The sequence below is a fragment of the Canis lupus genome, chromosome 8 (genome assembly GCF_048164855.1).
Source record: "Canis lupus baileyi chromosome 8, mCanLup2.hap1, whole genome shotgun sequence".
Taxonomy (NCBI): Eukaryota; Metazoa; Chordata; class Mammalia; order Carnivora; family Canidae; genus Canis; species Canis lupus.
This window is the reverse complement of record NC_132845.1, coordinates 60,156,605-60,184,260: the sequence shown is the minus strand read 5'-3', so window position 1 is coordinate 60,184,260 and position 27,656 is coordinate 60,156,605. Positions and strand designations below refer to the sequence as shown.

The following is a 27,656-nucleotide window of genomic DNA, read 5'->3' as shown; positions in this document are numbered from 1 at the left end:
TTATGGACAAAAGATCATCATCGCTGTTGAATTCTGCTTGAGAAAGAGTATGTTCATGCTTAGAAATTTAAGGCCCAATTTACATAATCCTATTTGTTTTTAGAATACATATATATTTAAAGATTTTATTTATTTATTCATGAGACAGAGAGAGAGAGAGAGACAGGCAGAGGCAGAAGCAGGCTCCATACCGGGAGCCCGATGTGGGACTAGATCCTGGGTCTCCAGGATCAGGCTGTGGGCTGAAGGCAGCACTAAACCGCTGAGCCACCCGGGCTGCCTGAAAAATACTACTTTTATAAAAACATACATTTTGATGACAATATTGAAGTTACACATAGAAAAATTAAATAACAAAAGAGAACACTATTTCTACAATGGTTAAATTCATAAAGAAGTAAAAGCATCTGAAATCAACAAAGGTGACTTAAAAACTTGGGCAGCTCCAGTGGCCCAGCGGTTTAGCACTGCCTTTGGCCCGGGGTGTGATCCTGGAGACCCAGGGTCAAGTCCCACAATGGGCTCCCCGCATGGAGCCTGCTTCTTCCTCTGCCTGTGTCTCTGCCTCTGTGTGGGTGTGTGTGTCTCATGAATAAAAATCTTAAAAAACAAACAAACAAAAGAAACCTTAAGACAACTGGGGTGCCTGGTGGCTCAGCTGAGCATTAGACTCTTGATTTTGGTTCAGGGCAGGATCTCAGGGTTGTGGGATCCAGTCCGCGGTCAGGCTCTCCACATAGCTTCTCTCCCTGTCTCTCTCCTTCTGCCCCTCCCATACTTTCTCTCTAAAATAAATATTTAAAAAGACAAACTCAAAAGACAACTGCCGTCATTATTCTTATCCTCTCCAAACAAAAATTAATCAGAGGAAAAAACAGCCAGCAAAGACAGAGGGAACTAAATGGCCTGATGGCGAAAGAAACATCAAGATGGGGGTATTAGATCAATGGCTCTCAAATTTAAGCATGCATCAAAATCATCTGGAGTGCTTTTTAAGACAGATTGACGGACCCCACCCCTCCAGCTTTAAATAGATAGGTGGGTACCAACAAACTTGCATTTCTTTTTTTTATTTTTTTTTATTTTTATTTATGATAGTCACAGAGAGAGAGAGGCAGAGACATAGGCAGAGGGAGAAGCAGGCTCCATGCACCAGAAGCCTGATGTGGGATTCGATCCCAGGTCTCCAGGATCGCGCCCTGGGCCAAAGGCAGGCGCCAAACCGCTGCGCCACCCAGGGATCCCCTCTTTTTTTTTTTTTTAAAGATTTATTTATTTATGATACACATAGAGAGAGAGAGAGAGAGAGGCAGAGACACAGGAGGAGGGAGAAGCAGGCCTCATGCCAGGAGCTCGACATGGGACTCGATCCCGGGACTCCAGGATTGCGCCCTGGGCCAAAGGCAGGCGCTAAACCGCTGAGCCACTCAGGGATCCCCCAAACTTGCATTTCTAACAAATTTCCCAGGTGATGCCAATGCTGCTGGTCCAGAGATGAAACTTACCACTGGATAAGGCAAGAGAGACTGGAGAATAAAAATGAGAAGTAGAAACCAGTAAATCTTAAAGAGCCTTACAGCTTTACAAAGCACTTTTATGTCTATTTCTCCCTTAACTTAAACCTCACAACACTCTATAGACTACTACACCATACTACAACCTTATAGAAAACAAGGCTCAGAGATTAAGCAACTCAAGATCATGTAAGTTAAGGCAGAGCCTATACTCTAAATCCACAAAGAAGGGGAGCTCAGCGGTTTAGTGCTGCCTTCGGCCCAGGGGGTAATCCTGGAGACCCAGGATCAAGTCCCATGTCAGGCTCCTACACGGAGCCTGCTTCTCCCTCTGCCTGTCCCTCTGCCTCTCTTTCTCCCACTCTCTCTCTCTGTCTCTCATGAATAAATAATCTTTAAAAAATAAATAAATCCATCCATCCATACGGAAAGAAAAGTAAAAAGCTCAAAGGACATAGGAGTTGAAGAAAGAAGAATCCTCAGAGACCTCCCCAATACATACATGCTTGGCCTGCTCTGCAATCTCAGCATGGCTCTTCTCCCACTTTGGGCCCTTGTTAGCCAGGTCAGCAGCCTGGGGTAAGCTGAGCCCCTCCAGGGGCACTGTGGCACCATCTGGGGGCCCTGGAGGTCCATCCAGAGAGGAATCTTGAGCTATATGCTGGGGGGAGATGCCGCCTGCCCCACTAGAGGCTGGGGAACTGGATGAGGCAGGGGACACAGGATTGCTGCCTGTCATGCCGTCCGACACCATCTAGAAAAACAAAAATGATAAATAAAATGAATGTTTACTTTACTTAGCACCATACCAGCAGTTCTCATCGGGCGCCTGGGTGGCTCAGTTGATTAAGTGTCTGCTTTTGGCTAAGGTCATGATCCCAGGACTTTGGGATCAAACCCCGTGTAAGACTCCCTGCTCAGTGGGGAGTCTGCTTCTTCTTCTGCCCCTCCCCGCCACTCATGCTTGCTTGTTTGTGCATGCTCTCTCTGAAATAAAATCTTTTAAAAAAAAATTCTTGATATTATTTCATTCTACCTTCACAAGGAAAAACTCCAGAGTAAATGATCAATCTTGTTTTTTTTTTTTAAGATTTTATTTATTTATTCATAGAGATGCAGAAACACAGGCAGAGGGAGAAGCAGGCTCCATGCAGAGAGCCTGACGTGGGACTCGATCCAGGGTCTCCAGATCACGCCCTGGGCTGCAGGAGGCTCTAAACCGCTGCGCCACCGGGGCTGCCCAATCTTGTTTTTATAAACACAAATATACGCGATATCATTTTAAAAAGACCTTCAAGATAACAAAGCCAAGTTTACAGATGCAAGAAAAGTTATAGCTTGACATTTACAGTTTATGAATTCAAGAACATACTAGAGTAGATGATTTCAAACGCTAATGATCCTTTCAGAACCTCAAGAATTTCATTCACATGAACAACTCCCTCTTCTTCCCTCCTTTATACATCAAGTGTGGCATATGGACCTATTAGAACAAATCTGAGTTACCACCAAATTCAAAAGGCAACAAAGACCACCACCAAGATCACTTAAATCTTTTTATGTTCTTCAACAATCTTGGTAGTTTCCTTTACTAGGAAGGTGGGAAGGAAAGGGAGTCACTATTCTCAAGTATTCACCTATTACTTTACAAGCTACTGCACAAACAGTAATAAGTAGGAAATAATATCTCACTTAAATGTAGGTAGTGAGGAAAACCAAAAAAAATCACTCTGGCACACTAGCCTCAGGTGTGCCACTGAAATTCCTACCTCAGTTAAATGACAAAAGACTGTATGTCACAAAATTCCCCAGGTGCTCAGGAAAATTTTAAGTATCAAATCCATACCAATTAAAAACCTACCTATGCAAACCTATATATGGCTATTCTCAAAAGCCATGTTTTTTCTACTTTTCCATTTCCTTGGTGCTATATTACAAGGAAAGTATAAATGCTACACACCATCCATAATGCTTCAATTCCTAAAGAAACTGAGCTATTCTCAAAGCTCTCTGTCTTAGAAGCATGTTGTGCCAACCCATTTCCAACCTGGCCTAGTTGAAACCATTTCAGGTAACAAGGAGGTTCCACACTCTTAGTGACCAATATTACACTAATGTCAAAAAGAATGTATCTAACAGGCTTGATGGTCAACATAAGCACCAAAAATTTTCCAGTTAGCTAGGATCATGGAAATGTGGCTAAAACTTGCCACATTTTTTTCTGCCTCAGAGCCAACAACACACAAAGCAAAAGCAGAGAAGGAACCCGTCCACTTTCAAACCTGTGTCTGCAAGATTGGGAGCTGAGGGTGAGCAGGGGAGGGGCTGCTCTGCATGGTCCCACTCCCAGGCTCCTCTTTGGACGCCTGAAGAATGACTGGGTTGTTATCACCACTGCTGCTGGCCGAGGGGCTGGCGTCCGGCTGCAGGGCATGCTGGGAGCTGGCCTCATTCTGGGCCACCGGCCACCGGGACCCGCCTTCCAGGGCCCGGGGCCCACTAGGGCGTCCCAGCCTCCGCTCAGGTCCACCGGCCTCTGGAGCACCTAAGTAGGGTAAAAAAGAGTAAAAATGGGTTTTAATAAGATTAATGAACCTTTAAAAAAAAAAACAAACCCAAGAATAACATTAAAGAACAAAAGTAAAGAAACAATGATTAAAGCCTATGTTTCTTGGGCTTCCGCTATGTGTCATACCGTACTAAACACTGACTTGATACATTCTGTAATCTTCATACCTACCTTGCAAACCACGTTATTTTTCACACCTTTATAAACGTTTAGTTTCTTCAATATATTGAAGTTAGATAACACAGAAAACATCCCAGACCTAAATGGAGCCTGCATTCTACTATTTTCCCTATTTTATGTAAGAAAGTCAGCATACAGAGACCTAAATGACTTGCATAAGGTCACACAGTAAGGAACTGATAGAAAGACTTAAACTGAGGTAGTCTGATGCCAAAACCACGGAGAAGGTGCTACTCTCCTTGGGAAAATCAGGGTTATCAGACCTTTCTCTATTCACAAGTCAACTTTTGTGCTTGTGCCACTATCAAAAAACGAAAAATACTTATAATTTCTCTCATCTCAAACATCTTTTCCATTAGCATCAGTACACAAAATGGTATCTGAACCCTCACCTGTGTGAGCTGAGACCACACCCCCTGTGAAAGTCTGTACTTCCACGGTGCCGCCGTACTGAGAGGAATCACGCCTGAAACAAGCATAGGGGAAGGAAAACAGGCAGTGAGGAACTGATCCACGATCGGTTTATTCCACGATGATCTACGAACATCAAAGCCTTCTTTACGACAACTTTTGAAGCTTTTAAATACACCAAAATCAAAGGTTGAAGAGAATTATAGTAAGGAAAGCTCTCGTTTCAGAAAAAATAAAAGCAAATCATGTTTTGCAAAAACACAATTCCCTAAGAGAGCTAAGATTCTGGCTGGAAGAGAAGCACTGCAGTGAAGCAAAGAACAAGAAACAAAAAGTTTAAAAAGCTTAAGCGTAAAAGGTTCTAACCACGGAACAGAGGGCAAATAACAGCAAAAAAAGCTGTCACATCCAGAAGCTCTGAAAGATGTTGGCTCTCCTTTCAAGTGAGGATTGAACAGAATCACAGGAGAATCCACCCTTCCTCAGGGCAGGGCCCCGTAACTCCTATACCTGCCCCATGAGACACTTCCTCAAACACAAGAATTGCAGCAGGAGACATTAGAGGAGAAGTCAGAAGTGAGAAAGACCGCTCGGCAAAGAACCATGCCCCGGAAACAGGTAGGGTAAACCCACCAAAGGCCCGGAAGTGTTTCCCTAGTGTTTAAGGAAATTCCTTAGCCACAGTGCAGCCTTCGATTCACTCCTTCCTCCACAACAGATTCACAAGACCCGAGCTAACCAGAATTCAAGACGCCTGAACTCTTGACCCCTGGCTTCACTGCTGCCTCCCAACTCCTTCCAACAGACTGACCCGGCGTGACCCCTGACCTCTACCCCAAGTTGCCACTAAACCTAAACTAGCCCCGCCCCCTCCTAGACTCCCACCCCACCCAACGTGCGCGACAGACTGGGGGAGGGGCCCGCGCGTGCGCGCCTGGAGGTGGAGAGAGCCGGCTGCGCGCACCGCCCGGGGGCTCCCGCCAGAGCCCAAACCCACGCACACAAGGGTCGCAGGCTGGGAAGTCTCTCATCCCTACCCGTCAGGGAGCCCCCCACCACCAGACCGCGAAGGGCTGACATAAGGGAGGGTTCGTGCCGCCAGGTCCTGGTTACTGACTGGATATGGTGGGCGCGCGCCCCGACTCCTCGTCCCACGCCCCCCTTCCTCTTCCCGCGCGCCCCTGGGGGGGGGGGGGCCTGGGTTTGGTGGGCGGGCGGGAGCGCACCTGGGTCCGTCCTCTCAGGGCTCGCTCGCTCGCTCAGGCACGCGTGCGCAGACGGACGGGAGGGGAGAGGAGATGCGCCTGGGCCCTGTGCTGGCCGGCCTGGCCCCCCTCAGCCTGTCTCTATGGGCGCGCGCCGACAGCCTCGCGCACCGGCCCCGGGGCCCCGGCCGAAGGTGCGCGCGCAGCACCCCGGGAAGGTGGGAGGAGAGGCGGTGGCGGAAAGATGCGCGCGCAGTCTCCCGTCAGGGGAGGGGGAACTGTGGAGTGTCCGCCATCTTGTCTCCCTCTCCTTACCTGCGTCCTCGGGGGCGTGCGCACCACCCCCCCTCCCGCCGAGGAGGGGGGAGGGCCCCCTCTTGGCCGCCGCCTTTGCGGCCTTTAAATTCCCCTGGGGCCCGCGGCTACTGCCACCGCCTTGCTTCCATTGCCTCCTCTCACGACACAGAGATGCGGGCGGTGGGTGGGAAAAATGGAAGACGCTACTCTCAGCGAACCGCCGCCGCCGCTTCCGAGGCCCCACCAAAATGGCCGCCGCCGTCTCGGCCGCCACCACCACCAGCACCACCACCACAGCTCTCTATCGCTACCGCCGGCGCGGCCCGTCCTCTCGCGAGAGACAGTAACTGGAGGTTGGAGGATCGGGGAGGCTCGCGTGCTAGCGTAGGGCGCTGTCCGAAGCGCAAAGCAGGCTGGGTGATGTAGTCCTCTGGAGACTCCGCGCTTGCCCCGCGGCAGAGCGTCTTTATTCTCCACAGGAGAAAGTGCCAGTGGAGCTGCATTGCGGCTGCCAATTCGGACCAGTCCCCCGTTTTTTAATAGATCACCCAGAGAGCTGAAGCAATTTGTCAGGTACTTTCAGCAAGTTAGCAGTAGAGCCTGGGCCTCTGGATTCCTACGGCAGTGTACTTACATAGCTGCTTCGCTTAACACAAGGGTGTTATTCCCAATAGCTCCCAAGCACCGATATGCCATTTGTTGGCCAACTTTCTAGGTTAAGAACTCCTTTGAGATACCCTCACCCCAGAATAGAATAGTAACAGTTATCTTCTACTGAGACCACTTTGTGCACTAATTCTCTTTTAATCCCAACAATGCTCCATTTTACAAATGAATCAAGCTCATGGATTAACCTGTGACTGAGCCTAAAGCCAACATTCATAGGCAAGCAGTCTAAACCACAAGGATAGGGACGCCCGGGTGGCTCAGCAGTTGAGCGCCTGCCTGCCTTTGGCCCAGGGTGTGATCTTGGAGACCCGGGATCGAGTCCCACATCAGGCTCCCTGCATGGAGCCTGCTTCTCTCTCTGCCTCTCTCTCTCTCTCTCTCTGTCTCTCATGAGTAAATAAATAAAATCTTTAAAAAAAAATAAACCACAAGGATACACACACAAAATTTACCAACTAAAACCCACCCTGGGAACCAGGTTAGGAAACCCTGATAAAGTCTCATTCAGGGCCTCTTCATCCACTCAGTTTAGTTCTTAACTGTTTTACTCAGTTGATCTTTCTCAGTGTCACTGATTTGAAGTTCTATTTTTCTTACAGCAAAGATCAGGGGTTGAAAACTCAAAAACTTGTACCCGTGAAACTAATATAACATTGTATGTTAATTATACTTTAATAAGAAAATAAGTTTTAAAAAAGGAAACTCAGATATCTAAAAAAGCCAAGAAGGTGATGTAAATAAAGTGAAGAGGGTCAGGAGAGGAATGTGAGGGGCTGGAGACTATAGGCTTTGTCTGGGAGAAACAACCACTGGTTGTTCCAGTGGTCATCCTGCAGGAATGCAGTCCGAAATACATCTAAGGGTCAAATTTAACCACAGGTTGCCAATTTGCTACCTCTGGCCTATCCTGGAGCCTCAAGGTATATAGAAGCACCCAAATTGCTTGATTGAAAAATGGATAAATGCCAATCCATTCAGGCCCAGTTCAAAGTCCTTTTTTTTTTTTTTTTCCATACCAAGCTTACATATTTCTGAGGCCCTATCATAGAACCACATTGAGCTCCCAAGAGACTTCACATGTCTTGGCCTTCCCATAAACCTTTTTTCATCCTTTTTCAGCCATTCTTCCTTCAAAATTGAGCTCCAGGGCCACACACCCCCAGGTGATCTCATTTGACCACCCCTAGCCTGGTTTTCATACTGTTGGCTTCTATAGCCTCCTGGGTTTCATAAAGCGCTGATTGCATTGTATCTAGATTTATGATCTGTCCACCCCTACCCCAAAAAGTATTATTTTTTTTAAAAGATTTTATTTATTTATTCATGAGAGACACAGAGAGAGAGAGGCAGAGACACAGGCAGAGGGAGAAGCAGGCTCCATGCAGGGAGCCCAATGTGAGACTCAATCCCGGGTCTCCAGGATCAGGCCCTGGACTGAAGGTGGCGCTAAACTGCTGAGCCACCCGGGCTGCCCGTCCCCCCCCCCTCCAAAAGTATTATTAACCTCTTGAAGATAGAAACATGGTTTATTCATGTAAATCCACTACACCAGTCTCAGATTATTAAGGAAATTTATTAGTATAACCACTTGTGTTATAATACTTGATTAAAAGCAAAAATAAGGACGCCTGGGTGGCTCTGTGGTTGAGTGTCTGCCTTCAGCTCAGGTCATGATCCTGGGGTCCTGGGATTGAGTCCCACATCAGGCTCCCCGTGGGGAGCCTCTCCTTCTGCCTATGTCTCTGCCTTCCTCTCTGTCTCGCATGAATAAATAAAATCTTTAAAAAACAATAACCAGTATAGGATTAATGAGCTCAAACTGAAAACAAAACCGAAATCTCTTCTATTTCCATGACTATCACCCTTGAGCCAGCCACCATCATCTCTTGCTTGAATTATGCCTGACTAGGTTTCCCACTCCCACTCCTGTTTCTCTTTATTCTCCACAGAGCAATCTGAGTGAACTTTACATATAAATCAGATCATGTTGCTCTAACACTTAAGACCTCCAATTGGCATCTTAATTCATTTAAATGAAAAGCCAAATTATGTATTATCACTTAAAATCTCCACAGGACAGACATTATATTGAGCTGAAGAAGCCAGGCACAAGAGTATATACATGTAACTACATTTATATAAAGTTCAAGAGGGGGCAAAACTAATTCATGGTGATAAAAATAAAAATAATAACCATTGAGAGGGGGGCAGATTTTACCTAGGAAGAGCCACAAGGGGATATTAGAAATCTGTATCAGGAGTTGGTAAACTATGGCCCAAAGGTCCTGTACAGCACCTGTTTTGGTAAAGCATACAAGCTAAGATGCTAACAAGTCTAAATCAAAAGTTTAAGAATGGTTTTTACGTTTACAAATGTTTGAAGAAAAATCAAAAGAAAACTTTCGTGACACATGGAAAGTCCATGTAAATCAAAGTTCAGTGTCTGTAACCAAAGATTTATTGGAATTCCACCATACTCATTGGTTAACATGGCATCTGTGGCTGCTTTCCTGCTGCGGTACCAGAGCAGAGTAGTTGCAACAGAGGCCATAGGCCCACAAAGCCTAAACTTTTTTCTGTCTGGTACTTTCCCAAAAATGTCTGCTGACCACTATTCTATATCTTGATCTAGATGAGATCATTTCCATGAGTATGCACAGATGTAAACATCCATTGAGCTGTGTACTTAAAATGTGTATACTTTGTGTACCTCAAAGCACATATTTTATACTTAAACTTTAAATTAAAAAAAAATTTTAAGGGACACCAGGTGGCTCAGCGGTTGATCGGCTGCCTTTGGCTCGGGGCGTGATCCCAGAGTCCCAGGATCAAGTCCCACATCAGGCTACCTGCATGGAGCCTGCTTCTCCCTCTGCCTGTGTCTCTGACTCTCTCTCTCTCTCTGGGTCTCTCATGAATAAATAAATAAAATCTTTAAAAATTTTTTTTAAGATTTATTTATTTACTAATGGTGCGGGACTGGATCCCGGGACCGCAGGATCACGACCTGAGCCAAAGGCAAGTGCTCAATCACTGAGCCACCCCGGTGTCCCTATACTTAAATTTTAAAAATAAATATCCTACAAGATATAACCTGTCTTTTTTAAAATTTCATTTACCCCTTGTTCACTACTGTAACTGCCATGTCCTTCTTCAAATCATCCATCAAGTTCATTTCTGCTTCCAGAGCCTTATTTCTGTTGTTTCCTCTATCTGAAAGTTTTTCCTCATGGCTAGCTCTCTCTTTTCATGAAAGTCTTAGTTCAATTGCTGCCTCTTAGAGAAGTTTCCTGACTTTAAATAGCCCTTTCACTGCCAGTCACTCCCTATTACATGCTTTCTTCACAACACTTATTTGAAATTACTAATTTATTTGGGCAGCCCGGGTGGCTCAGCGGTTTAGCGCCGCCTTCAGCCCAGAGCCTGATCCTGGAGACCGGGGATGGAGTCCCGCATCGGGCTCCCTGCGTGGAGGCTGCTTCTCTTTCTGCCGATCTCTCTCTGTGTGTCTCTCATTAATAAATAAATAATCTTAAAAAAAGAAATTACTAATTTATTTGTATTCTTGTTTATTGCCTACCCCACTCCACCCTCTAAAAGATAAGCTCCCTAAGAGCAGGGACATTGTCATAGGGTTTACGGTACTCTAAATAATTACTGAAATATGAAAAAAATTTCAAACAACCCTGTGAAAAGGAGATTGGTCCATTTGACAAATGAAAATGGTTAAATGAAAAGCGAGTGATGAAGACTGAATATTGTCGAGATGTCCGTTCTTCCCAACTTGATCTATAGATTTGGTACAATCCCAGTCAAAATCCCAGCAAGCTATTTTGTGAATATCAACAAACTGATTCTAAAGTTTATACTGATAGGCAGAAGACCAGAATAGCCAAGATACTATTCAAGGAAAACAAAGTCGGAAACTGACGCTACCTGACTTCAAGAGATACTATAAAGCTGCAGTAATCAAGACATGTAATATTGGCAAAAGAATAGACAGATATATGAATGAAACAAATAGATCAATAGAGAGCCCAGAAATAGACCCACATTAATAGGATCAACTGACTTTGGAGCAAAGGTAATACAATGGAACAAAAGTACTTTTCAACAAATGGAGCTAGAACAACTGGACATCCATAAACAAAAATATTAATCTAGACTTACACCTTTAACAAAAACTAATTCAAAATGGATTGCAGACTTCAATGTAAAGACCAAAACTGTGGAACACCTAGAAGATAATGTAGGAGAAAACCTAGATGACCTGGACTGTGGTGTTGATGCCTTTTTAGAAATAACATGAAAAGGATGATCCATATACGAAACAATTGATGATCTTGAATTCATTAAAATTAAAAACTTCTCGGGATCCCTGGGTGGCGCAGCGGTTTGGCGCCTGCCTTTGGCCCAGGGCGTGATCCTGGAGACCCGGGATCGAATCCCACGTCGGGCTCCCGGTGCATGGAGCCTGCTTCTCCCTCTGCCTGTGTCTCTGCCTCTCTCTCTCTCTCTCTGTGACTATCATAAGTAAATTAAAAAAAATTAAATTAAATTAAATTAAATTAAAAACTTCTCTGTGAAAGACACAGAGAGAAAGAAGAGACACAGGCAGAGGGAGAAGCAGATTCCAGGCAGGGAGCCTGATGTAGGACTCGATCCCGGGACTCCAGGATCATACTTTGAGCCGAAGGCAGACGCTCAACTGCTGAGCCACCCAGGTGTCCTTTCTCTGTGAAAAACAATGTAAAGAGAATGAGAAGACAAGCCACAGACTGGGAGAGAATATTTACAAATGACATCTGATAAAAGACTGTTATTCAATATATTCAAAGAATTCTTAAAACTCAATAATAAAAAAACCTGTTTAAGAAAATGGGCCAAAGACCTTAGCAAACACCTCACCAAAGAAGACGTACAGATGGCAAATGAAAGTATGAAAAGAGGTCCAACGTCATATATCATCAGGGAAATGCCAATTAAAACGAGAGACCACTGCACATCTATTAGAATGACCAAAATTAGGAATACTGACAACACCAAATGCCAACGAAGATGTGAAACAATGGGAATTCTCATTCATTGATGGTGGGAACGGTACAGCCACTTTGGAAGATGGTTTGGTGGTTTCCTACAAAAGTAAATATACTCTTACCATACAATCCAGCAGTCACAGTCCTTTTAATTCCCAAAGGAGTTAAAAAAAAACACACACACAACTTATGTCTACACAAAACCTGCACATTGATGTTTAAAGCAGTTTAATTCCTAATTGCCAGAACTGGGAAGCAACCAAGGTGGCCTTCAATAAGTGAATACATTAACAAACTGTGATACATCTAGACAGTGCAATATTATTCAGCACTAAAAAGAAGTGAGCTATTGAGCCACAGAAAAACATGGAGGAGGGGCGCCTGGGTGGCTCAGTCTGTTAATCGTTCAATGCTTGAGTTCAGCTCAGGTCATAACCTCAGGGTTGTGAGATCAAGCCCTGCATGGGGCTCTGCACTGGGCATGGAGCCTGCCTAAGATTCTCTCTCCCCCTCTCCTGCTGCCCCTCCCCACCTTCTCTCTAAAAAAGAGAGAGAAAAAGGGATCCCTGGATGGCTCAGCGGTTTGGCGCCTGCCTTTGGCCCAGGGCACGATCCTGGAGTCCCGGAATCGAGTCCCGCATCGGGCTCCCGGCGTGGAGCCTGCTTCTCCCTCCTCCTGTGTCTCTGCCTCTCTCTTTCTCTCTCTACATCTATCATGAATAAATAAATAAATCTTTAAAAAAAGAGAGAGAGAGAAAGAAAAACATGGGATAAACATAAATACAAGAAACCAATCTGAAAAGGTTCCATAGGGGATCCCCGGGTGGCGCAGCGGTTTGGCGCCTGCCTTTGGCCCAGGGCGCGATCCTGGAGACCCGGGATCGAATCCCACATCGGGCTCCCGGTGCATGGAGCCTGCTTCTCCCTCTGCCTATGTCTCTGCCTCTCTCTCTTTCTCTCTCTGTGACTATCATAAATAAATAAAAATCTAAAAAAAAAAAATTGAAAAGTTTCCATACTGTATCATTCCAACTGCATGACATTCTGGAAAAGGCAAAACTATGGAGACTACAAGTATCAGCAGTTGCCAGGGGTCAGTGGGGGAGAAATGAATAGGAGGAAAGGACAGAGGATTTTTTGGGCAGAAAATACTCTCTATGATACTCTAATGGTGGATACATGTGATTACATTTGTTTAAACCTACAAAAAGTACCATACCAAGAGTGAATTGTAATGTCAATCATGGACTTTGAGTGACTATACTGTGTCAGTGTAGGTTTATCAAATGTAACAAATGTCCCACTGTTGTGAAGGACACTGATAATAGACTTTGCATGTGTGGGGACCAGGCATATATAAGAAATCTTTATCTTGGGACGCCTGGATGGCTCAGTGGTCAAGCTTTGCTTTCAGCTCAGGGCATGATCCTGGAGTTCAGGGATTGAGTCCCACATCAGGCCCCCTGTATGGAGCCTGTTTTTCCCTCTGCCTGTCTCTGCCTCTGTGTGTATGTGTCTCTCATGCATAAATAAATACAATCCTAAAGAAAAGAAATCTCTATCTTCCCCTCAATGCTATGAACAATGTATTGCTCTAAAAATAGCCTTAATTTTTAAAAAGTGAATGATGTGGGGATCCCTGGGTGGCGCAGCGGTTTGGTGCCTGCCTTTGGCCCAGGGCGCGATCCTGGAGACCCGGGATCAAATCCCACGTCGGGCTCCCGGTGCATGGAGCCTGCTTCTCCTTCTGCCTATGTCTCTGCCTCTCTCTCTCTCTCTCTCTCTCTCTCTCTGTGACTATCATAAATAAATAAATAAAAATTTTTAAAAAGTGAATTATGTTTATCTTTTTATACCCTCTTCCCATCACCTTCAGAAAACAGGAGGCCAAGCTGGAGTCCAAATGGATTGGACCTAGCCTTGTGCTACTAATTCCTTGCTATGTCATCTTAAGCACCTCACTTCTCTGAGCCTCACTTTTCTCATACGTAAAGGGGAGATAGAGTTGCTGATGTAAAAATGCTTTGAAAGCTCTAAAGAGCCACCTAAACAGAGGAGTGTGTTTTGGACTCATATTTCAGAGTCTCAAACTCCTGAGTCTTCAGGTCAAGTTTAGTTTTCTTTCTTTTTTTTTTAAGATTTTATTTATTTATTCATGAGACACACACACACACACATACACACACACAGAGGCAGAGACACAGGCAGAGGGAGAAGCAGGCTTTATGCTGGGAGCCCGACGTGAGACTCGATCCCAGGTCTCCAGGATCATGCCGTGGGCTGAGGGTGGCGCTAAACTGCGGAGCCACCCAGGCTGCCCATTTCTTTCTTTTTTTTTAAGATTATTTATTTGTTTGTTTGTTTGTTTGTTTGTTTATTTGACACAGAGAGAGAGATAGCCAGAGAACACAAGCAGGGGGAACAGCAGAGAGAGAGGGAAAAGCAAGCTCCCCACTGAGCAGCGATCCCAACATTGAGCTAGATCCCAGGACCCTGAGACCATGACTCCAGCTGAAGGCAGCTGCTTAACCAACTGAGCTCCCCCCTGCCCCCAGGCACCACAAGATTCGTTTTCAGACAGGCTTTCCATAGTGTTTTAATGTTCTGAGTGTTATTAATACTTTAAGCAGAAGAATGAAGGCTCCTACTTGCCATAGGCCCCACCATTCCTCATCGTCGAGCACTGGGCAACTTCATGCATTTGTCATATCTGTGTCTGGCTCTTGAGGGTAGTTGAATCTGCGACTTCTTTTTCCTACATATGAGTAGGTAGTAAGTGTGCTTTCCTGATCAGCATTTCCTCTGCCCACTGAGTATCAGGCCCTATGCTGGGTTAAATGGGAAAGACAGGAGAGAAGATGACACAGTCTCTACTCCCAGGAATTTCGTCTATTGGAGGGTGATCTGTGAACTTCGTGAATATCAGGGCAGTGTTTTGATGCCACAGAAGAAGGTGGCCAAGGGTCAGGTGGATCCAGTGTGTATCAGGGAGGGCTTCCTAGATAAGATGTCATTTGAGCCTGACTTTGAAAAATTTAGGCATGAAGGGTGGGCAATTCAGGAAGATGACACAGCTACAAGGTTGAGGGTTGTGGGGATAGTGAATAGATTAGCTTATCTTCTAAGGGAGCAGATTGAGACAGATAAGTCACCTGGAACCAGGCGGCCAAAGGTCCAGCATTCCAGGCCCTAGTGGGATTAATTAGGACGTGACCGGGAGCTACTGAATGTTGTTGAAGAGGGATGGACATGACCCAGTCTCCACAAGAGGCTGGACACCAGAAGCCAGAGCAATTACCCAGTTGTAATGGGGACTATTGGCCAGGAGGTGGCAGCAGAGATAGAGGGAGAGGAATCATTAGAACTTGGCAGACAGTTGATTGCTAGTGATAATGATCCTCTGAACAGCCATTCTTCTTGCCTTCTGTGAAGCCTTTCCCAGTCTCCTCCTAACTCCTACCTCCCTGGATGCCCCTTCTCAGTCTCCCTTACAGACCACTTCTCCTGGACCCCTCCACCAATTGTAGACATTCCTCAAGATTCTTGCCTCAATTGTCTTTTCTCATCCAACACATCCACAGGAACAGAGGCAGATACTCTGAAGCTAAGGAAGTTTAAGCTCCTGGACCCCTTCTTTACAGGGACCCTCCATTGCTAGAAGTATCAGGGGGATTATAGAGCAGTCTAGATGAAGTGGAGAAGCCAGTCTGCAACCAGAAAGCATTTAGATGTAAGCATTTCTGGTAATTTGCCTAAAGAGATCCCAGAAGAAAAAAGCATTTTGTCATGATTTCATTGTGCATTCCAACTATCACCTCTTAAGCCAAGCATTCTCCCCATCTCAGAACTTGTGTTCCCATCTGTCTAACTACTGGATTCCTCCTGGCCTCCCAGGCACCGGAGACTCATACTTCCATAACTGAACTCACTGAGTTGAACCACAAAATCTGCTCTGAGGGGGTGGTGCCACCATCCACCCAGTTGCTTAAACTAGAAACATAGCCATCACCTTCCATTTCCCTCATGCCCCACATCCAGCCACCAAGTCTTGTCCATTACATCTTAAATATTTCTTTTTTTAAGATTTTATTTATTTGAGAAAGAGAGGATGCCAGGGGGTGGGGCAGAGGGAGAAGCAGACTCCCCTGCTGCTCTGGGAGCCTGATGTGGGGCTCGATCCCAGGACCCTGGGATCATGACCTGAGCTGAAGGCAGATGCTTAACTGACTGGCCACCCAGGAAACCCACATCTTAAATATTTCAATATTCTATATATCCTCAGCCCCACACTTGATCCTTAGCCCTTGGTGACTCAAAATCAGTGACAGTACCAAGAACTGGCTTGTTGGGACCACATGAGCCAGCCAGGCACCCTGGGACTGCTGGGACTTTAGTCCCCCTTCCTCACTACCACCATCTCCACTGCCTCCCCACTCCATTCTTTGGTATGGACAATTGCTGTTTTCTCAGTTTTGTGTAAGGTGCTACACAAATGAAACTTCAAGCTCTCAAGTCCTCTAGCCTCCTGCTCTCTACCATCCAGCCAGCTGCTCCTAACCCTGTTAGTAAGTCAGAGTTCTAGAGCTTGGTCCATCCTACCAACTTCCTAATCCATCTCCCTGGGGCCAGTCTCTCTCCCTTCCCAAAGTCAATAGATTGGGGTGGGTGATGTTTGCGCGTGTGTAACAGTAAAAACCGATATGTGTTAAATTCGTGCAAAAGCTGTAATAGTGGGATTCCTGGGTGGCTCAGTGGTTGAGCATCTGCCTTTGGCTCAGGGCGTGATCCTGGGGTCCTGGGATCGAGTCCTGCATCAGGCTCCCCATAGGGACCCTGCTTCTCCCTCTGCCTGTGTCTCTGCCTCTCTCTCTCTCTCTTTCTCTCTCTCTCTCGAATAAATAAAACCTTCAAAAAGTAATTCTCACAATAACCCAATTCAAGCAGATTATCGTCCCTGTTTCACAGGTTGTAAAAAGGATAGTTAAGTTACTGGCCCCAGGTGACACACCTGGAAAGCAGCAAGCAGAGCAGGGGCTTGAATCAAGAGAGACTGACTCACAACTGTGCCCTTAACTGCTGTGCAGGATGGCCTGTCGGATCCAAGTCTGAAAGGTGCCAGGAATTATCCTAGGCACCAGGGAGATGATGTTGGAAAAACTAACCAATAACTTTAAGGTTCGCTTTTATCAAGCTTGCATTCCCGGTGAGGGAAGACAAAGGCCATATGTATTAAGCAAGTCAAAGTATAAAATAAAGGTGGGTGAGTGGTGTGTGTTGGGGGAAAAAGTAAGGCAGGATTGGGGCATGGAAGATGCTGTCTCAGGCCAGGTGGTCTGGCAAGGCCTACCTGATGTGGCAACATTTGAACAGAGGATGCTTTGGGGAGAGAACGTTCTGAGCAGAGGTAAGAAAGTACAAAGACTCTGAGGCTGGCCCAGCTTATCCTAACTGGAAACAACCAGGAGGCCCAGAGTGTTCCAGGAGGCTGGGGAACATTTGGAATGAGGTCTGAGAGAAGGGCCAGGCCTGGATTTGGAAGGGCTTTGAAGGCCCAGCTAAGGAGTTTAGGTGGAATTCTCAGTGTAGCAGGAGGGCTTTGGGCAGAGGCTGCTGGAGACAATAGACAGTAGGGGTGAAATCTGGAGATGATTGCTGCAGGCTCAGTGAGAGGAGTAGAACAGGAACCTGGTGGTAGGGTTGCCAGATATAGCAAATAGCTCTTCCAAGGGGACCTCTGCCTCCAGAAGGCAGCTGTAAAGTGGCTGAGGTCCAAGGAGACTAGGAGAGGCTGGGGAGCTGTTGGAATACCTCTCTCCTCTCTGGGAGGACTGGGAACTTTTGAGAACATGGCCAACACAGTGCAGGAGCTTTACAGGTTGAATCCAGCACATCTTAAGCAAGCTTGCCAATCAAAAACATCCCCCATGGCCAATAAATACATTGAAAAGATGGTCACCCTCATGAATAATCAGGGAAATGTGAAACTGATGACAATCATTTCACAGAGCAAAGAGAACTTCACCTGTGTCTGTAAAGTTGCATTTATTTTGACAATTCTACATCCTAACAAAGCATCTTAGCATCCAGATCATAGTCTCTAAAAGGAACTGGGTAGGGCTGGTTGCCAAAAAGGCCAGGTGTGTGACTAAAGCTGAAAGGTACAAGGTGAGCCTGCAATACCTTGTTGAACCAGAAAGCAAGGAATTTTTCAAAGATTAATGAACTCTTGTTGGAAAGACACAAGAACCTATACTAAGAGCCAACTCTAAGACTATTGAAACTTCAAAAGAATATTGAGCTGTCAATATTGGCCTTGGTCCATTGAAGTAGTCACAAAAGAGTGAACATAAAGTATTGTATTCTAAAACAAGGTGTTAGGATAAAATGCATTCTATTTTATGTATTCTATTGTCTTGTTAATTTAAAAAAGGAAGCAAAAAAATTAACAGAACATGTATTTGTTAATTCTAGAGAGGTACGCAGGTGTTTGTTATGCTTTTCTTATTTTTTAAAACCTAAAAATTTTGGGACGCCTGGGTGGCTCAGTGGTTGAGCTTCTGCCTTTGGCTCAGGTCATGATCCCAGGGTCCTGGGATCGAGTCCCACATCAGGCTCCCCATAGGGAGCCTGCTTCTCCCTCTGCCGATGTCTCTGCCTCTCTCTGTGTGTCTCTCATGAATAAATAAATTTTAAAAAAAATTTTTAAAAAACTAAAAATTTTAAAATGTTTCTAGAGTAGAGGTAACAAAAATGTTTTCTTTTATGACTACTTTTTAAAGAATACATGTATCTTAGACATTCTTCTAACATGCTTTATACTTTACAATGAAAAGGTTTTAAAAACAGGTTTAAAAAATATGCAACAGCAAGAGATCGCTTGATTAAATTATGGGATAGTTGTTATAATGGCAAAATGTGCAGTCATTACTATGATGTACTGACATGGAACATATTGAAAACAGCAGGGCACAGAGCAGTGTATTCTGTATGATTCCAGTTTCTCAATTGAGAGGATGAATATGTTTCTCTAGGCGGAGAAGGAAAGAAGAAAGAACGTGCACTAGTATGCTGACTGGAGTTATCTCAGTGGTAGGATTTGGGGATGATTTCAACTTTTTGTATGCTTGTCTGAATTTTCAAAAATTGTGACCACATGCAAGTATGATTATTATGAAAGCAACGCATTACAAAAATCCCAAACTGCCTCAATCCAATCGCCCACATATAACTACTGTGAACAGAGCCTAATGGCTAGCCTCATAAACGGTTTTTTCAGATCTTCACACACTCACATTTGCTTTTTTCTTCACTTTAAGATTATTTATTTATTTATTCATGAGAGACAGAGTGAGAGGGAGAGAGAGAGAGAGAGAGGCAGAGACACAGGCAGAGGGAGAGGCTGGCTCCATGCAGGGAGCCCGATGTGGGACTGGATTCCGGGTCTCCAGGATCATGCCCTGGGCTGAAGGCTGCGCTAAACCGCTGAGCCACCCGGGCTGCCCACCCCCCTTTTTAAAGATTGTATTTATTTATTCATGAGAGACACACAGAAAGAGGAAGAGACATAGGCAGAGGGAGAAGCAGGCCCTCACAGGGAGCCGGATGTAGCAATCGATCCTGGAACTCCGGGATCACACCCTGAGCTGAAGGCAGATGCTCAACCGCTGAGCCACCCAGGTGTCCCAGATTTTTCTTATCAGGACAAAAAAAAGTATAATTATTTCTGGTTTTGGAAACAACTAATATTGTACATATATATCATTGACATGGTAAAATGTGAAAAAATAACACAGATGATTCCATTCTGTAAAAAATAAACATATCTAAATAAGCAAATAAAGTAGACAAATTTTTTAAAAGAATATATCCCAAACTATTAAATGTTATATCTTGTTGAGGATAAGAAGGCAAAAAAAACTTTTCTTCTTCAAATGCTTCTCTATTTTCCTTAAAAAAAAAATTTTTGTAGGGTCCCTGGGTTGCTCAGTGGTTTAGAGCCTGCCTTTGGCCCAGGGCGTGATCCTGGAGACCCGGGATCAAGTCCCACATTGGGGTCCCTGCATGGAGCCTGCTTCTCCCTCTGCCTGTGTCTTTGCCTCTCTCTCTCTCTCTCTCATGAATAAATAAATATATAAAATATTTTAAAAAAATTTTTGTAGTGAGCAAAAAATTACTTCTTTTTTACATCTCTTCTTTTTTTTAAAGACGTCTATATTTATTTAAGAGAGCATGAGAGAGAGCATGAGCATGGGGCCAGGGGAGAGGAAGAGAGAATCTCAAGCAGACTCTATGCTGAGCTCAGAGTCCCACGTGGGGCTTGATCTCATGACCTTGAAATCACAACCTGAGCTGAAACCAAGAGTTGGACACTCAACCAACTGTGCCATCCAGATACCCCACCTTGCTTCTTTTTAAAAAAATATTTTATTTGGGACGCCTGGGTGTCTCAGTGGTTGAGCGTCTGCCTTTGGCTCAGGGTGTGTGATCCTGAAGTTCTGGGATCAAGTCCTGCATCAGGTTCCCTGCATGGAACCTGCTTCTCCCTCTGCCTGTGTCTCTGCCTCTCTCTCTGTCTCTCATGAATAAATAAATAAAGTCTTTTTAAAAAAACATTTTAGGGATCCCTAAGTGGCGCAGCGGTTTGGCGCCTGCCTTTGGCCCAGGGCGCGATCCTGGAGACCCGGGATCGAATCCCACGTCGGGCTCCCGGTGCATGGAGCCTGCTTCTCCCTCTGCCTGTGTCTCTGCCTCTCTCTCTCTCTCTGACTATCATAAATAAATAAAAATTAAAAAAAAAACATTTTATTTATTTTTTAAAAGATTATTTGAGAGAGAGAGAGAGAGAGAGAGAGAGAGAGAGAGAACGTGCATATGTGTGCGTACAAGTGGGAGGAGGGGCAGAGGGAGAGAATCTTCAAGTAGACTCCCCATTGAAAACAGAGCCCCATGCAGGGGTGGGGGTGGGGGCTCGATTTCACAACCTTTAAGATCATGACCGGAGCTGAAACCAAGAGTCAGATGCTCAACTAACTGAGCCATCCGGGTATCCCTTAAGATTTTGAGTAATTTATACATCTAACATGGGGCTTGAACTCCCAACGCCAAGATCAAGAATCACATGCTCTGGGATCCCTGGGTGGCGCAGCGGTTTGGCGCCTGCCTTTGGCCCAGGGCGTGATCCTGGAGACCCGGGATCGAATCCCACGTCGGGCTCCCGGTCCATGGAGCCTGCTTCTCCCTCTGCCTATGTCTCTGCCTCTCTCTCTCTCTCTGTATGACTATCATAAAAATTAAAAAAAAAAAAAAAGAATCACATGCTCTATGGACTGAGAAAGCCAGGCACCCCATATTCCTTCTTTTTGATTTATAAACTATATCCCCAGCTTCAATGAGATATAATTGACATATAATACTTTGTTTTGAACTTCTAAAATATATATTTTTTTGAATTTTTATTTTTTTTATTTTATTTTTTGTGTTATGGTTTTTTTTTTTTAAAGATTTTATTTATTTATTCATGATAGTCACAGAGAGAGAGAGAGAGAGGCAGAGACACAGGCAGAGGGAGAAGCAGGCTCCATGCACCGGGAGCCCGACGTGGGATCCGATCCCGGGTCTCCAGGATCGCGCCCGGGGCCAAAGGCAGGCGCCAAACCGCTGCGCCACCCAGGGATCCCTATTTTTTTGAATTTTTAAAAAGTAGGCTCCATGCCCAGCGTGGAGCCCAACGCAGGGCTTGAACTCATGACACTGAGTTCAAGACCTGAGGGGAACTCAAGAGTCAGACACTTAACCAACTGAGCCACTCAGCACTCCTAAAATAGATTTTTTTTATTATAGCAGTAATAAATGCTGGCTCTTTATAAAAAATAAAATCCAATATTAAATATAAACCAGAAAGTATGTCCTTCCCTTCACTCTTTTAATTCCACTCCCCAGAAGTAACTGGTGTTAACAGTTGTTTGCATTTGCTTAGAAATTTTCCATGATTATGTATATCTTTTATGCCTGAAAATGATATCATACTATATATATTGTTCCACATTTTGCCTTTTTACACTTAATATATGTGTAACATCTTTTCAGGTTAATACATACAAACTTATCTCTTACTTTTTTTTTTATCTCTTACTTTTAAATAGACTCTGAATACTCACTTGTTTGAATACACCATGGTGTGTACTGCACTGAATTTTGTACTGTACTATGATGGCAACTCTGTTTCACTTACATCTTGAGCTGTACAAGTGAACCTGTAAATTTTTTTAAAGTAATCTCTATGCCCATAACAGGACTTGAACTCATGACCCTGAGATCAAGAGTCTCATGCTCTACTGACTGAACAAGCGAGGCACTCTGTAAAGAAGATTCTTAAAGTGGAAGAGACTTACTAGGTCAGAATATGTGCATTTAAGATTTCCATAGATACAACTAAATATTGCCCTCCAATTTCTGCCACCAACAGGGTATGAAGGGTGCCTGTTTGCCCCTCCCTCATCAATACCACTAATTACCAAGCTTTAAAACATCTGCGATAAAATATCAACTGTACTGAATAAAAAGCTTCATTTTTATTTTAATTTCTTTATTTTGACACAGCTCTTGCTGAAAAGATATTCCATGCACAAAATAAAAGTTCCAACAGTACACAAAGGTATAAAGTAAAAAGAAAGTCTTGGGATCCCTGGGTGGCGCAGCGGTTTGGTGCCTGCCTTTGGCCCAGGGCGCGATCCTGGAGTCCCGGGATCGAATCCCACGTCGGGCTCCCGGTGCATGGAGCTGCTTCTCTCTCTGCCTGTGTCTCTGCCCTCCCCCCTCTCTCTCTGTGTGACTATCATAAATAAATAAAAATTAAAAAAAAGAAAGTCTCCCTATCCATAATCTCTCATCCCAACCAATCCCCAATTACCTTGTAAAAGACTGTTTTATGAGTAACATTTTGTATGTATGGATAATGGATAGTCCCCCACTGATTTTTTTACACAAGTGGTGGCATATGGTTCATGATCATTTTTTTTAAAGAAAGTATTTCAGATATAAAGAATTCGATTAGTTAAAATCCTTAATCTGTGCCACATTGTTACTTTCTGTTCATTCATGGTCCTCTTTTATTTAATTACTTGTTTTATGTTTTTGTTTGTTCATTTGTTTTTATATTTACTTTTTTTTTTTTTTTTGAGGAAGAGAGTGTGCAAGAGCAGGGGGGAGGGGAGGGACAGAGACAGAGAGAGAGAGAGAGAATCCCAAACAGGTTCCACACCCAGTGCAGAGCCCTACTTGGGACTGGATCTTGCAACACTGAGATCATGACCTGAGCTGAAATCAAGAGTCAGACACTTAACCAACTGAGCCACCCCTATATATTTACTTATTTATATTAAAATCATATTGACAACAATTCATATCTTCTGATGGGGTCTACCTCTATCCTATTCAAGATACTTCTCCCCTCTACAAACCAGGAAACCACTAACTTGAACTTTGTGTTTATTGTTTTCTTGCGTTTAATTTTGCAGCTTTGTCCTCAATATGATGATTAAACAATATATTGTTTAATTGTAGTTGTTTCTGAATTTTAGAAAAACAATATCATGGTGTAGGTAGTCCCTGGGTTCCTGTTTTCTTTTTTTACAATATTATGTTAATAAAAATAATCTAAATGGTGATATGTGGCTGTGGTTCATTCAAATTTCACTCTTCTGTAATTTCATTTGGTCAATATACCCCCATGTATTTATCCATTCTCCTGTTGAAGGGAAGTTGGAATTCTTTCTGTTGTTGTTGGGTGAGGGGTTTTTGCCATTTATTCACTGCCATTATGCATATTCATATACATATCTCCTGGAGCACACGCACAAAATTTGCTCCTGGATATTTGCCCAAGAGTGGAACTGCTGGGTTTTAAGGTATGTGAATGTTCAATTATACAAGAAAATGATAAATTGGGCAGCGCCTGTGTGGCTCAGTGGTTGAGTGTCTGCCTTTGGTTCAGGTCATGATCCTGGGGTCCTGGTATTGAGTCCCTTATTGAGCTCCCTGCAGGGAGCCTGCTTCTCCCTCTGCCTGTGTCTCTGCCTCTCTCTGTGTGTCTCTCATGAATGGATAAATAAAATATTTTTAAAAAGTGATAAATTGCTTTCCAAAATGGCCGTATGGATATATATTCCCACCAACTAGGTACAAAAGACCTATTGCCCTTCTCCGATACTTGGTGTTATCTGACTTAACTGTTGCCATAGACTGCATATAAATCAGTATGGCATCTCATCGTGATCTTGATTTGTATTTCCTTGATTAGTGGTGATGCTGAGCTCTTCGTGAGATTTTTAGTCATGTTTCTTTTTCTTTCAAGTGCATTTTCAAGTCTCTTACCCATTTTTTTTTAACTTGGCCTATTGTCCTTGATTTGCAGAAATGTCTAGAGTATCTCAATAGGTACTTGAATGGTTTTCTGTGTTTGCACGTTTCTTCTGCAAATTTGTAGCTTATAATTTCATTTTCTTTTCTTACATATTAAAATATATAATTCACATATTAATATTTTCTTTTATAATTACTCTTTTGTGTTTTGTTTAATTAACAGATTCTTTGTGGGGCTCCTGGCTGGCTCAGTCAATGGAGCATAGGACTCTTCATCTCAGGGTTATATGTGTGAGCTCCATGTTGCCCGTAGAGATTACTTAAAATTAAAATCATTAAGGGGTGCCTGAGTGGTCTGGGAGGCTCCCTGCAGGGAGCCTGCTTCTCCCTCTGCCTAAGTCTCTGCCTCTCCGTGTCTCTGTCTCGCATGAATAAAGAAATAAAGTCTTTAACGTATATATTTTTTAAGATTGTATTTATTTATTCATGAGAGACACAGAGAGAGACAGAGAGGCAGAGACACAGGCAGAGGGAGAAGCAGGCTCCATGCAGGGAGCCCGACGTGGGACTCGATCCTAGGTCTTCAGGATCAGGCCCCGGGCTGAAGGCGGCGCTAAACCGCTGAGCCACCCGGGCTGCCCAAAATAAAATCTTTAAAAAAACCAAGGGGGACACCTGGGTGTCTCAGTTAGTTGAACGTCTGATTCTTGATTTCAGCTCATGTCATGACCTTAGGGTCATAGAATCGAGCCCCATGTTGGACTCCATGCTAAGCCCAGAGCCTGTTTGAGATTCTTTCTCCCTCTGCCCCTCCCTGCTCATACTCTCTCTCTGTAAAAACAAACAAACAAACAAATAAATTTTTAAAAATAAAATCTTTAAAATAAGTAAACACAATCTTTGGGGAAAAAAAGAGAGATTTTTTGTTACTCCAAGTCCAGAAAGAAATTCCCTTAGACTTTCTTCTAAAACTTTTAAAGTTTTGTTTTTGATAATTAAGTTCTTACATCTGGAACTCGGTTTTGCGGATAGTGTGAGGCAATGATCTAACTTCGTTTTTTCCCATATGGATGACCATTTTTGTTCTAGTTCCATTTATCAAATAGTCCCTCCTTCGATGTGCTCTGCCACTCTTGTCATTTATCAGAGCTTCTTATATTCTGAGCTGGATTTGGTAGATTACTATTATTACCAACACTACTTTATCTTCATTACTACAGCTTTTTAACAATCCTGGTAGAGCAAGCCTTCTCTCTTTATTCTTCTTCAGAAGCATCTTTCTGTTCTTAGCCCTTTACTCCTCCGATAATATATATTAATTATATATTATATATAATTAATTTTTTATATTTTATTTATGTATTCGTGAGAGACAGAGACAGAGGCAGAGACATAGGCCGAGGGAAAAGCAGGCTCCCTTTGGGGAGCCTGATGCGGGCCTTAATCCCAGGACCCTGGGATCATGACCTGAGCCGAAGGCAGACACAACCACTGAGCCACCCAGGTACCCCTGGAGCTTATTTATTTAAGAAATCTCTGGACCCGGGCAGCCTGGATGGCCCAGTGGTTTAGCGCCGCCTTCGGCCCAGTGCGTGATCCTGGAGACTCAGGATCAGGTCCGCGTCGGGCTCCCTGCATGGAGCCTGCTTCTCCCTCCTGTGTCTCTGCCTCTCTCTCTCTCTCTCTCTCTCTCTCTCTCTCTCTGTCGCTCATGAATAAATAAATAAAATATTTTTTAAAAAGAAAAAAAGAAAGAAATCTCTGAACCCAATGTGGGGCTCAAACTCACAACCCTAAGATCAAGAGGCACATCCTCTAAGCGAGCCAGCCAGGCACTCCTTCCTGAATTGTTGAGTTTTGCTTATTTATTGATTTGTGGTCAGCGTCCTCCTGAAATTAAGGGTGGGGTAGGGAGGTTTGGGGTAAAGGAAACTGATTTCCTTATACACAAGAAAAATGGCTTAGTTTCTAAGTGGTCCCAGGCTCTTCATACACATTTCATCAAAGCCCTCCATCCCCCGCCTCCGCCCCCAACCCGGTCAGCCCTGAGGAGTTAGCATCATTTAGGCTGAAACATCCTAAGGCCCCAGTACAAACAGCATTTAAGAGACCTCAACAGGAGTCCAACCTGGAGCTGTTCCAGCAGGCCTTGGGAAATGTTTATTGACAAGTAGAGCAGGGTGAGTATATCAACAAACACTTGTGAACCAATTTTTCTCCTTTCAAAGTTTTTAACATTTCTACCCTATGTGTCAACGAGCCCATTGTTTTGTTAATGAAAGGTCAACATTCATTTGCATCACTGAGGGTCTCTCCTCCTCATTCACAGTGGCGCTCAGAAGGGCTGGAGCTGGTATTAGGGAAAGAGTTAGAGACCACAAGGCCTAGTTTCTCCTCTGACCTCAGCACTTAACATAGGTGACACCTCAGTCCATAAATATTATTATCATTCAGAACATTTACAGAATAATTACCCTAATAGCAGCTATTTCCTGGACAGCTGCCAGGCTCCAAGCACGATGGGAGGCTTTTTTCTTTTCTAGCAGCTTTTAATCCTTGAAGTCCTGTGAGGTCTGAGGCCTTGTCCCTTTTTGATAGACACCTATGTGGTTAACTCTCAGACTGAGAAGGCTAACAAACCTGAAGTCACAGAGCAAATAGCCTGCAAAGCAGGGATTCAAACTCATATTTTGTACGACCCTAAACTCTGCCTGTCTTGAATTTTTCATGAAGTTCGAAAGCCCCTTTCATCTTTGTACCTCACTGTACTTATGTATAAAATGGGCATAGTCATACCAGCCTTGCCTGCCTCTCTGTATAATTGTGAGAATAATTATACTCTTATTATTCAACAGGCAACCCAAGCAGCGAGTGCTGGAGGCAGACTAAGATTCACAGTAATTCTAACTACTTTTAGAATACAAAAAATTCTCACAACATCTCCGCTGAGATAGGCTTTATCGTGATTTGAGGAAACTAAGGTTCAGGAAGGCACAGGTCATGATCCCAGGGTCCTGGGATAGAACCCCAAATAGGGACCTCTGCTCATCAGGGACCCTGCTTCTCTCTCTCCTTCTGTGGCTCCTACTTGTGCTCTCTTTCTCAAATAAATAAATAAAGTCTTAAAAAAAAAAACCCTAAATTGGATAATGCCATTCCTCTGCTTCAAAACTCTCCAAAAAAAAAAAAATAGTACAGCCAACATAAATAAACTTTGCAATGGCTAGCACCTTACTCAGAGTAGAAGCCAAAGTCCTTACAACGGCCTGCAAGGCCATGCATGATCCAGTGGCCACTTATCTCTGGAACCTCATCTCCCACCCCCTCTGCCTCGCACTCACTGCTCCAGTCACGCTGGCCCTCCAGCTGATCCCCCAGCCCACCCTGCACATTCCTACTTCATGGGCTTCTCACT

At 44.1% G+C, this 27,656-nt stretch overlaps 1 protein-coding gene across 6 annotated transcripts in view; it reads right to left on the bottom strand.

Moving 5' to 3' along the window:
- The window catches only part of SRCAP (Snf2 related CREBBP activator protein), a 33,625-nt gene extending 27,134 nt beyond the window's left edge, over positions 1-6,491 (bottom strand). For 4 of the 6 annotated variants that reach the window (XM_072836513.1, XM_072836517.1, XM_072836516.1 and 1 more), the window contains exons 1-4: positions 6,195-6,491; positions 4,656-4,729; positions 3,797-4,059; positions 2,017-2,268 (exon numbers count right to left, since the gene is read on the bottom strand). In XM_072836513.1, the coding sequence (XP_072692614.1) occupies positions 2,017-2,268; positions 3,797-3,850 (306 nt within the window). In that variant the 5' untranslated portion in view covers positions 3,851-4,059; positions 4,656-4,729; positions 6,195-6,491. Of the gene's footprint in view, positions 1-2,016; positions 2,269-3,796; positions 4,060-4,655; positions 4,730-5,900; positions 6,076-6,194 lie in introns of those variants that run through there. The other 2 variants (XM_072836518.1, XM_072836514.1) reach the window with 2 other exon arrangements.
- Positions 6,492-27,656: the final 21,165 nt, after the last annotated feature.